Source organism: Pleurodeles waltl, chromosome 4_2, assembly GCF_031143425.1.
Source record: "Pleurodeles waltl isolate 20211129_DDA chromosome 4_2, aPleWal1.hap1.20221129, whole genome shotgun sequence".
Classification (NCBI taxonomy): Eukaryota; Metazoa; Chordata; class Amphibia; order Caudata; family Salamandridae; genus Pleurodeles; species Pleurodeles waltl.
This window is the reverse complement of record NC_090443.1, coordinates 576,451,423-576,467,302: the sequence shown is the minus strand read 5'-3', so window position 1 is coordinate 576,467,302 and position 15,880 is coordinate 576,451,423. Positions and strand designations below refer to the sequence as shown.

At 41.6% G+C, this 15,880-nt stretch overlaps 1 protein-coding gene across 2 annotated transcripts in view; it reads right to left on the bottom strand.

Annotated features, from left to right (window-relative positions):
• The window catches only part of RWDD3 (RWD domain containing 3), a 194,994-nt gene that overhangs the window by 35,244 nt on the left and 143,870 nt on the right, over window positions 1-15,880 (bottom strand). Inside the window, exon 3 of one of the 2 annotated variants that reach the window (XM_069232133.1) lies at window positions 5,912-6,436. The exons of the other annotated variant lie outside the window; for it this stretch is intronic. Coding sequence (XP_069088234.1) covers window positions 5,912-5,921 — 10 coding nt within the window. The 5' untranslated portion in view covers window positions 5,922-6,436. The remainder of the gene's footprint in view (window positions 1-5,911; window positions 6,437-15,880) is intronic. 2 annotated transcript variants of the gene reach the window in all.

The following is a 15,880-nucleotide window of genomic DNA, read 5'->3' as shown; positions in this document are numbered from 1 at the left end:
TTACCATTGTGAAGCTACATATAGGTAGTGCACACGCGTAATGGCGTCTCCGCACTCACAAAGTCCGGGGAAATGGCCCTGAACTATGTGGGGGCACCTTTGCTAGTGCAAGGGTGCCCTCACACTTAGTAACTTTGCCCCTAACCTTCAGCAAGTGAAGGTTAGACATATAGGTGACTTATAAGTTACTTAAGTGCAGTAAAAATGGCTGTGAAATAACTTGTGCGTTATTTCACTCAGGCTGCAGTGGCAGTCCTGTGTAAAGGTTTGTCTGAGCTCCCTATGGGTGGCAAAAGAAATGCTGCAGCCCATAGGGATCTCCTGGAACCCCAATACCCTGGGTACCTAGGTACCATATACTAGGAAATTATAAGGGTGTTCCAGTGTGCCAATTAAAATTGGTAAAAGTGGTCACTAGCCTATAGTGACAAATTTAAAGGCAGAGAGAGCATAAGCACTGAGGTTGTGGTTAACAGAGCCTCAGTGACACAGTTAGTCACTACACAGGTATACACATTCAGGCCACAAACTATGAATACTGGGGTCCTGGCTAGTAGAATCCCAGTGAGACAGGCAAAAACCAACTTGCATACATGTAAAAATGGGGGCGGGGTTAACATGCCAGGCAAGATGGTACTTTCCTACAATATGTCAGCTAGTGAAAGAATGCATAGATTACTTACTGGTAATGTCACTACACTGAGTCCAGACTTCCCTGTTCCAGTCATTAAAAAATGGAATGAGAGGAACGGTAAGAAGAAGTAATGCATAGATTACTTACCTATAATGTCATTACTCTGGGTCAATTCTTCTCTATTCCGATCATTACATTTTGTAATGAGAGGAACAGGGAAGGGAACGAAGAGGTAATGCAATACCAGAGGGCTGAAATTACTGAAAATGTGGAAGGATGTGATCTATGCATCAATGCAATGACATCAACTTCAACAAATGAATTGATTTAATTATTTGTTTAGAGGGTTTTGTGAATTTCTACAATGTTGCCTTTGCAGTACCATGAGAGCTCCAGATATAAATACGAGGATGAGATTATGGTCCATTATTGAGTGTATTTCAAGTCTAGGTGTCTTTCAAAGGGGTGCAAGTGACAGTTCCGTATACGAATGTCTACAAGTTGAATTCTTTGTCTAAAATCCCCCATCTGCACTGCCCAGTAGTTATTAAAATCAAACTGATCTATCATTGTGATGCACTATGTCAAAACTGGGGTTTGACTTACAGAGAGAAAAGCACAGGCAAAGCAGATAGTTCTGGATTTTTAATAGGTGGAACCAGTGCTTAATTTGTGCTTGTTGTTTCCGGTGCTGAGCACCGGCACTTATTTCTGAGGGCCGGCGCTTAGTTTTCTGGCTCAAGCATTTACTGCGAGCAAAAGACACGTGGAAAAGACGGAGGAAGAGAAAAACTAAAAAGCGCCAGAAAGTGGAAAAGCAGGAAGCTGACAGAGTAAGCTGAAGGGGCAGGGAGTGACTGTAAATGGACAGAAAAGGCCCGAGGTGGCTTCAGGATTACTCTGCCTTAGTATTATGTGCTCGCACTTTTAATTGCAGCAGCCGCGTCTTTAAAAGGACAGCTTTGAGCACCGGCACCTTTTTATTTACAAATTAAGAACTGCATGGAAGACCTTCCTCGTTGATTGGCGTGTCTGTGTGTGTGATTGGTTGAGTAGATGGTCATTACAATGAGCCAGAAGACAGAAAGGGGGGTACATGGATGGATGGCTGTGTGTGCGCATTGGCTAATTAATCACTTATGAAATTACACATTCATCCATCCATCACTACAGTCATCACTCTGCACTCTCCTCATACACAGTACTCATCCTTTCATGCAGCCTTCCTTTCAAGCATTCACTCGTCCATTAATCCATCCATGCACTCATCAAGGGTGTGTGAGTGGTTGCAATCCACCCACTTTATTCACTTATGCATCTTTTCAGTGCAATACGCAACAAATTAAATTTTGATACTTGTGTTCAAAAACGCATTGTTCGATCTTTAGGGAGTGCCCAGAGATCCGAGACATTACAACATTAATAAAGCATTCAGCAGTTAGTTCTATTATTCGCTCATCAATGCATTCAATCATGTGCAAATTCACTCACCTATGTATTCATCAAACCGTTTATTCATTCTCACCCATTCACTCATCCAGTCACATGCAGGCACCTGGCAATTTTTGAAGAAGCACCTTCACATATAAAATAACACCCGCTCTATTGGCTTTTACGAATTAGATTTCAAGTTCACGATGCTATCCGTGGTCTGCAATTTAAACTGCATCATGTAAGCAACAGCAAATGATTGTCATGTATGACAAGGGACTCGACGTGATGGGGTGTATAGTGGGCAAGTTATTATTTGTGAAATCACACCGTGATCCTAGGCAAATCATTTCTTTCGAAGCTCCTTGTCTGCAAAACGAGGAGCGCCGAGATAGGGGCTTAACTCCATTATTTCACGCTACAGAGCATAAGGATGTGTTTTACGCCTATTTTAATTGCTGGTAATCATAGACAATCGACTTGGCTTCTAATGCAATTCCTTTTCCTTCATCTGTCAGTCTAGGCTCATGTCTAGACGTGAGCTATGGCTGCCGCTGTAGATGTTTAGCACAGCACAGGAACAATCTGTAAGCGCCATATAATGCAGAAAACACAAGTTAATCAAAGGGACCTCCTGGACTGGATGACTCGACTCGGGCGGAATACAATTTATTGTCGTCGTGCAATCTGAAGTATGGGCCAGACAGAACGAAAGAACCATACAATCTCACCATGAAAGCCTCCATAATATATCTTATTCAAACGTGCACGGTGTTAATAAACACTTTTCCTCTAGAAGTGGCTCACAGTTGGAGGACGCCCTCAGGGACAAATAAATATTTTACACATCTGTTTTATTGTACTTTAAATACTATTGTCAAAAATGAGCATTTCACGGTGCACATATTCTATAAAATAGCAAGAAACTATTATGAATACACAGAGTTGAAGCTGTATTGGTAAATAATAATAGTAAAGTGTTAACAGGTGTTGGCACGGCTGACCTTATTTGGTTTCTTATCTATTATTTATAGGGGAACCTGTTGGACTTGGCCCTTTTTGTAGGGACATATCCAATCATTTTGCCTCCTTCCTCCTAATTTTTCTGACCTGTTTTTTTGTTGGCTTTAAGACTCTGGGCTCTTTATCACTTCTAACCAGTGCTAAAGTGCATATGCTCTCTGTGTAAATTGTATTGTTGATTGGTTTTTCCATGATTGCCATAATTCATTTACTAGTATGTCCCCTGTAAAGTGCACTAGAGGTGCCTAGGGCCTCTAAATCAAATGCTACTAGTGGGCCGGCAGCACTGGTTGTGACACCCACATAAGTAGCCCTGTAAACATGGCTTAGACCACCACTGCAGTGTCTGTGTGGGCAGTTCAAACTGCCAATTCGACTTAAACCTTCTCTTGTTTTACATGCAAGGCACCCCTAAGGTAGGCCCCTAGGTATCCTAATGAGCAGGGTGCAGTGTATGTTAAAGGTGGGACATGTAATTATGTGTTTTACATGTCCTAACCGAGAAATACTGCCAATTTCGTTTTTCACTTTTGCAAGGTCTATTTCTCTCATAGGTTAACATCGGGCTGTCTTTAAATATTACTAAAGTGTAGATTCAATTTGGGAGCAGATAGAAATATGGAGTTTAGGGTCTCAGAACTCACAACTGAAAAATACATCTTTTAGTGAAGTTGGTTTTTAGATTGTGTGTTTGAAAATGCCACTTTTAGAAAGTAGGCATTTTCTTGCTTAAACGATTCTGTGACTCTGCTTGTTTGTGTACTCCCTGTCTGGGTCAGTTTGACAGTTGGGCTGTTTGCACCTCTTCTCTAGACAGTGACACAAAGTGAGCTGGAGTGTTGCCTGTATATACTGATGGGCCATCTCGGCTGAAGGCAGGGGAGGAGTGGTCTCTCGCATCTGAAAGGGCTGTTCCTGCCCTCACACAATGCAGTCTCCAACCTCCTGGTGTGTGTCTGGGGCCTGGCCCTGGCAAGGCAGGATTTTAAAAACAACTGAGACTTCTCTTTGAAATAGGCCAACTTCAAAGGCAGAAAGGGGTATAAGAAGAGCCCCCAAAACCCCTGGAAATTAGTTCACCTCTGGATTCAAGAGAAACCTGTGCCAAGGAGAAAAGCTGAGGAGAAGTGCTGCCCATGCCTGTGACTGTGCTTCTTAGGCTATCCTGCAGTTGATGCTTCTGCCTGTGAAAAGGAACAAAGACTGGACTTTGTTGTGCATTCTTGCTTGAGAAGAATCTCCAAGGGCTTGAACTGAGCTTGCTTCCTGTTGATGAAGTCTCAGGGCCATCAATGACTTCCCCTGCCAGCACCTGGACTTTCTGCTGAGACTCCTGCCTTACCAAGGGGTGCCCTATCCAGTTCCTGGGCCCTTAAAAGGTGAAGCTGGCAGACAAGAACTGAAAATCCACGCACAGATCGCTGTGCTGGGAAACTTGACACCCCTTTCGTGACATGGCTGATAAACAACGCACCTCTGGCTTCGTGGCTGAAGTCAACGCTCCACCTGCATTGCAGCTGGAATATCGACACAACACGGCTGGAGAACTGATGCGCAACACTTGCTAATGGAGGCTGATAAAAACGGAAACCCCACGCAGCACGGTTTTGTGATACCGTGTGACCAGATTTTCACCGCAACATCGCTGGGTGTGAAAAATCAACGCAAATCCTGCCTGGACCACAGGTGCCGGTCTGGATCGACGCATCACTCTCTTGCGGGAGAGAAGAAACAACGCACACCAACCCGACCGGAGGAGAAACGACACATGGTCTTGCCTGCGAGTGAGAAATTGATGCATCGCTGTCCTTTTTCGACACCCATTTGCCCCTGCGGCTTTATTTTGACGCTATCCAGGTACTTTTGTGAAATAACAGCATTCTCACTGTTTTCTACGGATTAAGACTCTTATTCGTTTGAAAATTCCTAACTTGACATGTGTATGTTGGAGTTTTGTTGTTTTGGTCTTATTTTGTTTAGATAAATATTACCTATTTTTCTAAACCTGTGTTGTGTCATTTTGTAGTGTCTCACTGAGTTACTGTGTGTGTTGGTACAAATATTTTACACATTGCTTCTGAAGTTAAGCCTGCCTGCTCGTGCCAAGCTACCAAGGGGGTGAGCAGGGGTTAACCAAGGGTGATTCTCCTTCACCCTGACTAGAGTGAGGGTTCTTGCTTAGACAGGAGGTAACCTGACTGCCAACCAAAGACCCCATTTCTAATAGACGCGTTACAAGTTTGATGGACCTTTCGACTGCGCTTAGAGTAATTCCCAACATAAATTCCGAATGCAACACAAATTCATCAATAAACAACAGTAAATACCTTTGGATTCAATGATCATCATGCACCATCACCCATTCGGCCATGAATAACAACAACTTGTGTAAGAATGTTTATTTCCCTATATTAATCATGCTAATATCACATAAATGTATCTCAACACTATCTGATACACATATAAGAACAGCACTGGTTGACCAAACCTTCTAAAGAATCTCAATTTAATTAGTGCATTGATAAGTAAACATTCTAGAGTCACCATACAAATCAATAGCAAGAACAACTGTGCAACATAAATAGCATACATCTAGGTTCAGCAACTGAGCAACATCAATTATTAGTTAATAGCAACCTGTTAACATGTCAGGGTTTCCCTTACTAACCTTCTGATTAGAATAGCATGTTTGGGTTTCATGCAAAACAACTTTAGATAACGTGAATTTGAAAAAAACATCTAGCTGTGGCTCTATCAAAATTGCGGTTGGTACCTAGGAACAAAAGACAAAATTACAACAAGAACATTAGCATTTTGTCATACCTCTCCTCATATGGATCAGAAAGCTGCCATTATCTTCGTCAGTTGGACATCTGTTCGGTCAGCATCAGCAACGGGCCATGAAAGGGAATGGTTCAGAAATGGGGACTGTAATCTATGTGAACCATTAGGAAAGCAATGTCTAAGAGGTCAGCATTCAGCATCAGAAGTTAAGCAATAAAGTTAAGTAGAATCCTCTCAGGAGGAATCGAAGTAGGAATGAGCACACCTCTACAGAGGTACAATAGGAATGAGTTCTCTCCTCTCTGTGCAGTCGGGTTAAGTTAAAATTGTCTAAAGAACTTCCCACTTTGCCACTGGTCAAAGAATTGTATGTTTACAATTAGTCCAATAGAAAAAAAGGTTCAAATCTAAGATAAAAGTAAACTGTCTTTCACATGTCGATGATTGGCTCCTCTTCTCCAGTTCCGACCACAAGGCTCATACAGTAACATTTTTGTATCCACAGGTAGTCCAGTCAGTGCTTCCATTGTTAGCTCCTGGGAACATCGCTGTCTCACGCATCAGCTATACAATGAAACAAAAATGAATACACGATTTTCTAGCACGTAATTCTCATGATAAAGTTAAAAACATCGGCTAACGTTTGGTCAACTCAGTGAAAAACATAACATGAATTAATGTCTCTAGTGATACATTTGCCACAATTGTATTAAAACAGTGCAGCTTAACATGAGGCTGTGCAAACTAGGCCCAAACTCCCACAAATTTAAGGCCTAGAGTTAATAAAACAAATACATAACATGTAATCATTAATATAACACTCTACTACATTTTCTCTTAACACAGGTATTTCAGTTCATATTAATAAGCCTTTATTAAAGACACTTTGTGATTAATGACTGCCACTCAAGTGGGCACATTTTCCAAGTCAAACATTATTCTTCTATGTTAACCAAATTCTAAGCAGATTCATAATTCAAAGTACATTAATATTTATTAGTAAAAATTCAGTGTTCACAATCCCTCCTCTGATGACTAACTATGTCATCACATTTTACATCTTCCCACACAAATTTTGTTCGGCTAAAACGTGTCCTCTTTATAACTTTTATTTCTTCTTTCCCTTTTCGAATTTCTCCTGAACAATTTCTCCATTTTAATTTCTTACCTCCTCTGATCATTTTTCAATTTCTTTATTTTATCCACATGATACAATTTACATATTCCACATGCTCCAATTACATAAATCACAATAATCAATATTCCTTGTAGTATCTTCACTATTATCCCCTTCCCCCTGGTTGCCAAGCCAATTTCCCACGGAAGCAAAACCTTTGCCAACCTTTTCCCAAACTCCTGGTTCTTTCAGTTCTTTCAAATCAGCACTATCATTAGTCAAATTGTTAATAAGGCTCCTAATTTATTTACTTCTGTTAGGTATTTATGAGCAACAACGTTGCGGATTCGGCATTTTATAAACTCCGCCCTCCTTTGCTAAAAGGATGTCTAATGCAAGGTGGTTCTGAAGAGTCATAGATCTTACCGCAGCCATTTCTGTGACCATTAGGATCAAGGCTCCTGAAACATTTGTCAGTATGTTACCCACAATAGTAGACAACTTTCGAATTTTCAAAGAATTCAGAATAACTCTCAAACTATGCCAGAATATGATTCTCGCTTTTGTCTAGTATGATGTAATTCAGTCAATTTAGATATCTTACTCAAGTTCTCAAGTTGAAATATCTTTACAAAAACTATCCCCAAGTAACATGTGCCATACCATCCGCTAGGAAGACAATAATATGCATTTGATCCACAGACGTAATAAACTCCTGGAATTGCTGGGCCTTGTCCATTCAACATAAACCTCCGTTTACTATGAAACAAAAACACATGCCTATATTCACTCGTTTTCACAAATAATATATCAGTTCTAGATTTTGGTCTATATACACAAGGCTTTCCTATGTGTTGTGCATCTAAAGCTAACCTCCCTTGTGTCTGTATGTCACTAAATGCATGATCATTTCTAAATGTCCTTTTCTCTAAGCCCTTCTCTAATTTTGCCTTCAAAGCCTTCCTCCTATCGTCTGTTTGACCTAAGAAGCTCTTCTCTATGGTGTAAGCAAGCATGCCAAGTTGTTGCGGTGTGCGTAAGCAGTGCCAAAAGTCAATGTAAGTTCAAAGAATCCTCTCACTAATTCTATGGTATTCTCCTTAGGTCTTCTACTCAGGTACCTAATTATAGGGACAAATGAAAACATAACATTATAATTGGAATAGAAGTACTGAAGTTACTCCTGGTTATAGAATCTGGTTAGTAAAAGACTACAACGTATTCCATAAGTAAGGGGCAAACTATGATAAGTAACTCCCTCCTCTACTGATGAAGGAATCTGCGTGCAAACATAATCTCTCTGATCCATTGTATCAACATACTCACGCAATAAGCGATAGAAAACATTAGAATAAAGTTCTCCTTGTGCATTATCTACGTGCAAATATTTCTCATCTATCCTAAACCTATCTACTTCCGTGAGTGCAGTAGTTGTCTCTAAAGACGAGGTATGTTTGGCCACACTCTTGCCAAGAAAAAGACGTCATGGTCACAATCAACAACAGACACAATAGTATACATACAATCGCCAAACCAATACCCATATACTTACAGCACCTATTCTTCCTACTCTGTTGGCTAAGGTTACTCATGATCTGTAAAGAATCAGAAAGTAGAAGTGAAAAATTATAACTATGCAGCAAAAATCAAAATCAAAATTCTTCAATCTTCTTCAGCAATTATATACAGCTTTCAGGCTTTCTCCCGGGAACCTTGTCAAAAATAGGTAGCTTTGTCAAAATCGGTTTAGCAGCTTGTCAAATCAGGTCTTTTTTCTTTTCTCAATTTACAGTTTTCAACAGTTCAGTTCATTTATCTTCTTCAACTGCCAAAATATTGACCTGGAGTGTCTTGATCAAAACAAAAAGATAAAAATTCTCTCTGCCGTTCACTTGTTGTTGCATATGCCCATTCAGGACCTGTGTACCTTCAACTTGCAATTCTCTTTCTTTTCAATCTTTGATCTCCATTTAACTCTCCATCACTCAAATCTCCTTTTCTTGTTGTATATACTTCCTCCTCAATTGTTGTCACTGTAAATGCTTCCTTTCTCTTTGCTTGTGACTTCACCCACTTATCTCCTTTCACTGGACCTTTTGTCAGTGCTCTTTTCAGTGCTGGATTTGCAACTTCTTTCTGTTCTGCAGGATTTTCTCTTGACGTACCTGCAACTGGTTCAGGCCACTTTGGCTTTGATCCACCTCAACTCCTTTCCCCTCAAGATCTGTTGTTTGCTCTGTTTGTCTTTCAAGACAGTCTGCTTCTGGGAGAGCCCTCCTCTGACTAGACTCTCCTACCTCAGTTGAGGTCGGTTCACTGTTACTCTCCTGTGGGTCTTTTCCGTCGTCTCTCACAGGAGTAATTGTACCGGCTTCAGTTTGCTCAGACTCAGTCTCTGATCTGATCATCCTTCTTCCCACTCCAATTCTGGAGTTGGTCTGGACGTTGGTAGTACTCTCAACAACTCTTCTTCATTTTCCAACGGACACGGTACTCTCTGAATATAACTGGCATGGATCCAGTTCGGAACTCGAGTGCACTTCATAGCTGTAGTAGTAATCAGTACTACTTGTTAAGGGCCTTTCCACCGAGGCTCCAAACACGTCTTCCTTCCCATGCTTTCTGATCACAACCCAATCTCCCGCTCTCAGGTTGAGGCTTTGATCTTGAGACCGTTGCAGTGAGATGGCTTCCACGTGATGAGAGAAAGAGCGAACCACATCAGCCAGACCTTTGCAGTAGTCCAACACTATATAATCTGTCATGTTCACAAGAGCATTGGCAGGAACCACTGGCAACCTCATTGCTCTGCCCATGAGGATTTCATGCGCCGACAGTCCTGTTTTCCTGTCGGGTGTATTTCTCATAGTCATCAGAACTAACAGCAGTGCATTGGGCCATTTCAGATTCATGGACGCACACATTTTTGCCATTCTTGATTTCAAGATACCATTCATCTGCTCCACAAGTCCTGAGGCTCCAGGCGGTAAGTACAATGAAACTTCTGCCGATGTTTAAAACTGAACACAGTAATTTAATTACTTCACTATTGAAGTGACTCCCTCTATCTGATTCTAAAAAGACCGGAAACCCAAAACGTGGTATCAGTTCCCTAAGCAGTAACTTTGCTACTGTGAGGCTGTCATTTATTTGTGTAGGGTAAGCTTCAATCCAGTGACTAAAGATACTAACAATCACCAACACATATCTCAATACTCCACACACAGGCATCTCAATGAAATCCATCTGCATTCTGCTAAATGGACCACTGTCCCATTACCCACGTTCATCTGTTGGCAGATGACGCAATAATGGCAAACTGCTTCGGCAACCTGTCTAAACTTTGGATTGAACCAAGATTGTTTAAAGGTGTGGACCATGGCATCCCTCCCAACATGCGCTTGACCATGATAATATCTAGCCATCCGAGTCAACAGGCTGTTAGATAGAACCACTTGCCCCTCCCCAGACACCCAGACGTCATCTTCACATTGAGCACTCTTTAACTTTACCCATTTCCTTTTCTCATCTTTATCAACATTATTCTGCAATGCTTTCAAATCTTCCAAGGGATCTATAACCTGCAATGCATATTTTGAGCACATTTCCTCTTCTGGTGACAATTCCCATTTCTCTTTGAACGATATACAGTTCAATGTGCAAAAGCTTGCGACTTGACTGCATATCCATTTCCCATTGAAACAAAATCTTGAGATTTCAGGTGTGCACTGCATTTCACCACTGAAATCTTTGCAGGCATTTGAATAGTTTGTAACAACTCATGGATTCGCTCACCGTTTCTAACTGGTGAAACCAGAAGAGGTCAGGAAACCTCTCTGTGACCACAGCTGGCCAACATCGTGGATTATTCCAAATCCATATTGGCTGTCCATATGAATGGAACTTCAAGCTGTGCAGAAACATGGGATGCTCTCGTAAGGGCTACCAGTTCCGCCACTTGCGCAGAATACACTCCTTGAAGCCAGGACGCTTCAATTATACCAGAAATTGTGCACACAGCATATCATGCTTGCAGTGTTCCCATGTTGGCTCTTAAACAGGAACCATCAACAAAATTAATGTGGTCATTTTCTTCCAATCGGGTATCTCTAATTTCAGGTCTCGATTTTGTGCACAATTCAGTTACTTCCAGACAGTCATGGTCAACTTCATTAAATTTGTCAATTTCACCATTCTCCTTTGGAAGCAGAGTTGCCGGGTTAAGCACTATACACGTTTTGATGGATACATTAGGGGACCCCAGAATGACCGTTTCATAACGCATCAGCCTGGCATTTTTGAGTCTTGGTTCTGGTGAGTAAAGTTTCAATGGAGTGAGGGACCATAACAGTTAAAGGATGTCCGATCACAATTCTCTCCCTCTGAGTGAGACTCAGTCCAACCGCTGCAACGGATCACAGACAGCCTCGTAAAGCTGCTGCAACTAGGTCCAAAAAAGCTGAAAAATATGCTACTTGGCAATTTACACCACCATGGACTTGAGTCAAAACAGACAAAAAACATGCATCACGCTCATGACAGAACAACATGAAGGGTTTTGTGTAATCAGGCATTCCTAAAGCCGGGGCTTGCACAGACTTTCTCTCAGCTCAGTAAAGGCTTTCATACAGGCTTGGTCTAACAGTAGGGGATCAGTAACTTCTTTGTGAGTCAGCTTTTGCAATGGCTTTGAAATGACTGAAAAGTTGGGACTCTATTGGTGACAATAGCTCACCATTCCTAAAAACATCCTGGACATCTCTGTGTTGCTGGTGAATTCATCTGCAATATGGTAGTGGCCCTTTCTCTAGATATTTTCTTAATTCCCTTATCAATTAGGTGACCTAAATATTTCACTTCTTTCTGACAGTACTCTAATTTAGTTGGGGACACTTTGGCCCTCATTAGGACACTGGCGGCGCCTGAATTACGGGCTGTGCAAAGCACGACGGGTGCTGCTGCATCTGCTGCACCGTCACACTGGCGCCAGATCCATTATGAGCTGGCCTCAATGTTAAGGCCCTGCGGTGAACTCTTGATTGGGTGGGCGGGGTTCAAGCCGCACAGGTGGCCTGATGGCAGTATGAGTTTGCCGGGCGGCTTCTGCTGCCCGCCAAACACATAATGGGGGGCTTTATGTCTGTTTTTCATAAATGATCCAGCAATAGTCTCATACTTGCATGCCTCTTTTGTCTTTGATGCAGCTAACAGATCATTTACTGTACTAATGTCGAATAGAAAGGCATTTCCAATGACTCAAGGTTCTTTTTCAAGATCTGGTTGAAAATGGATTGTGACTCTTGAGGAATTCTGCACCCACAGTAAACTTGATCCAAAAATTTAAAACAGAAAAGCAATTGACTATCCTCATGAAGAGGTACAGAAAAGAATGCTTGTGACAGGTCCACTACGGTGAACCATTCAGCATCACATGGGATCTGAAACAAAATCACTGATGGATTTGGCACACCGGGACAACATTTAATCACAATGTCATTTACTTTCCTCAAATCCTGAACAATTCGGAATTTCCCACAGGGCTTTCGCAATCCCATTATCAGTGAATTACATGGGCCGCTCAACACTTCTTTCAAAACACCTTGGTTTACAAATTATGCAATTATGGGTGCAATTCCTTCAATTGTCGTGTGTCATGTGGTATTGAGGAATCTGGGGAAAAGTCGCATTTGGCTTGACTGGGACCTTAACTGGCTCAACTCCTTTTATTAGACCAATGTCTTTTCCGGTAAAATCCCACACTTTCATCTTGACTGTTCCCTGTAAGTCAGAAAGAAGATCTCTCACTGTGAAAACTGGAAAGAAACTAATCAAAGGGTACTCCTCATTCACTGTATCATAGTTAAGTTCTGGAGACAAATCATCTTCATCATCACTATTTATCTGAATGGCGATTCCATCATTTGAAAAAGTAATTGAACATCTTGTTTTGCACAACAAGTCCCTTCCCAATAAGGATAGAGGACTCGAGTCACAAACCACGAATTTGTGTAATCATTTAAAGTTGCCAATTTTAACCTGAACCGGTTCTGTAATGGGATTTTTCAAATACTGATTTGCAACTCCTACAATCTGGACTGTTTTCCTGGAAAGGGCAGGTTTGGAACTTCTGCAGTTCTCACTGTAGAGCGTGTAACTGTCACTCACTCAGTCATCGTTTATTCCATCTTCACTTTGTAACGGGAATTGGTGCACTGTGTTATTACTCTGATTAAATCTTGGGCCTGTGACCTGCAGAAGAAGCATCACCTGCTGCTCCTCCATTGAGGCTTGAGGTATTTGAATTTGCTGTCTAGGTACCATTTGAACTTGTGATTGCATTTGCTGCGACTGGGGCATCTTCATACATAGCAGTATCACCTGTTGCATGGGCTGAAAACCTTGCATCTGATTCACATTGTTTTGAAAATTTGGATTGTGACCTTTCATTCTTGCCCTTTCATATTTGAAAAAGAATTGATGTTGCTTGTTTGCTGAACAATTCCTTCCTGACCTAACATTGGAAACTCCTGTTTCCAATGTCCGAGGCCTCCGCAAGCATGATATGGCAACAATTTCTTCATTCCTTGCACATCACTCTGAACAACCATAGTACTCAAATCAGGACTACGGTTCACATTTCCCATTCCTCCACGACCTCTACCTCTTACTTGATGTTGAAACAATACGTTTCCCTGCTGTTGCGGAAAACTTCCCTGCGTTTCTGTTTGTGCCGCTTTAATCTGCATCACCATCGCCTTCCCTTTCAACTTTCTCTGTTTCAACTCAATCTCGTCACTACAGCATTTTGCATACTCTAATACTTCACTGATGTTTGAATACTCTGAATTACTTCCCTAAGGTGAATTTTCATTCCCGGAACTCTGATGTTTTCAAAATCTTTTGAGTCAGAATCTAACCTATAACTCCTTCTTAAGTGCTTTGCTTTCTCAATCTCTATATCAATTTCTCCACTATGTCTGCTAATTTCTGATGTAGTATTCCTGCTTTGTTAATAATCAGCTTGCACAAGTAATGCAACTCATCTTCTCTGAATGTGTCAATCCTGTTTAACCCCATTGTTCTCTCATTTATGTCTTCTGCCTCTAGTCTGAGCCTGGTTAAATTCAGGGCACTTCCTCTGCTAGAATCTCCTTGATTGCTACTTGGTTTTTCTAACCATTAAGTTAACTGTTGTGCTGTCAAACCTTGTAATGAAACATTGTTATTTCTTACACCTGGCACTTACTGCAAGGTTAGGTTTGGGTCTATGGTGTCACCATGCTTGGATTAGGACCTATGTATGATCTCACCTCATTATTTGGAGGAGTCCTGAAAGGATTTAAATCAATTAGTGGACCTGTTCCATCAAATATTGGTCTCATGGGGGTTGTCCTTCTTGCATCTTCTTTGAGTCTTTCCCTCACCATGCTTGGGCTCTAGACTTTCTGCTCACCATTCCTGTGATTTCCCTGGGGGAACTATGGTATGACTGGACCTATGGTGACTGGTACTGACACCGTATCTGGACTTGGTTTGGCATTTGGGTCTCTAGGGTACATTATTCCTCTATTCGGACTTGCCAAGGCAGACATCTCTGTCTGTGATCCTGCTATGTGAGTGTATCTCAGGATCGTCTGTCTCTGTATCGGGGACATCGAGTTCAGGGTAGACTCCATCTGAATCAGTGTCAGCTTCTGGTAAACCTGTCCTGTTGGCATTACTAGGTTTGTTGCAATATCTACAATAGGAACATGTGGGTACATTTTGGGAATATCCATCTGCTGCATAGGCCGCCTGTAGGGTCTACACTGGTGCTTGCGCTTCCCTCATGTGCTGCATATGGCCGGGGACGATTTCTCAATGGTTGTAAAATGAACTCTTCATCATGTGTCAAAGACTTTCTTGACTCTGTCGATCTCTGTTCTTTGTCATCAGAAGGATAGGAATTCCTCTTTCTAGTCTCGTTCCCATTCTCCTATGTGATTGCAGGAAACAGCTTAACTCCCTGTAAAGTCTCGGTCCTCCAAAATTTCTGAACACAATCCCATCTAGCCTCTGCTAGTTTCTTCTCAGCTTTACTCATTCTTCTCTCAAATTTCTGTTGCTGTTGATGTCTAGCCACTAGTCCCAAATTGCTAATGCTTCGAACTGTGCTGTTCTCGTCGGAGATTTCAAATCATTCAGCATCCTCCTCAGATTCTCTAAAATCCTCAAATCAAACGTCCTGTGGGCAGGAAGTGCTAAGCTTTCATCTTCATTATCTCTTTGCACCACTGTTTCAAACAAAGACATGACGAAGAACCTTGTTCTTGGAATACAATATAGGCTGGTGTACCTTCTGGCGGTGTAACTTCTCCTATTCTAGCTAGAATAAACGTATCTCCCCCTAGGGAAATCTTTAAAGCATTGAAAAGTTTTATCTTCCGTAATTTACGCTGCTTTCAACTAAATTAGGAAGTGACTTTCAATCCAAAAATCCTTCTCGCCGACCTTCTCAACCAATTATGCTTCACGGTTGTCCACCAATCCGTTCGTCGCCTTTCTCACTAACTGACCTATCCCAGCGCGGCACCAATGATGTCACACTCACACGTACTGAGGTTGACAAAGTCTTACGGCTTGCCCTCCTCAACTCAAACTCACCTGAAACTAATGCAAAATATTGCAAGCACAAAGTAAAATCTAAACCCAATTTGTCTGTTTACTACAGGTAGGGTAACACAATCGCTTTCACTGACGACCTTTTGCTCTAACAGCTACTTTTTCTTTCTCAGTTTCCCTGATTCGTAAGCAAAATTCGACCGGCAAATTTCACTATCAACTGGTCATTGGGTCTGTACTGGTGCACATAGGACTTGCCAAATCTCAGTCGAAAAACCTTTCACTCACCT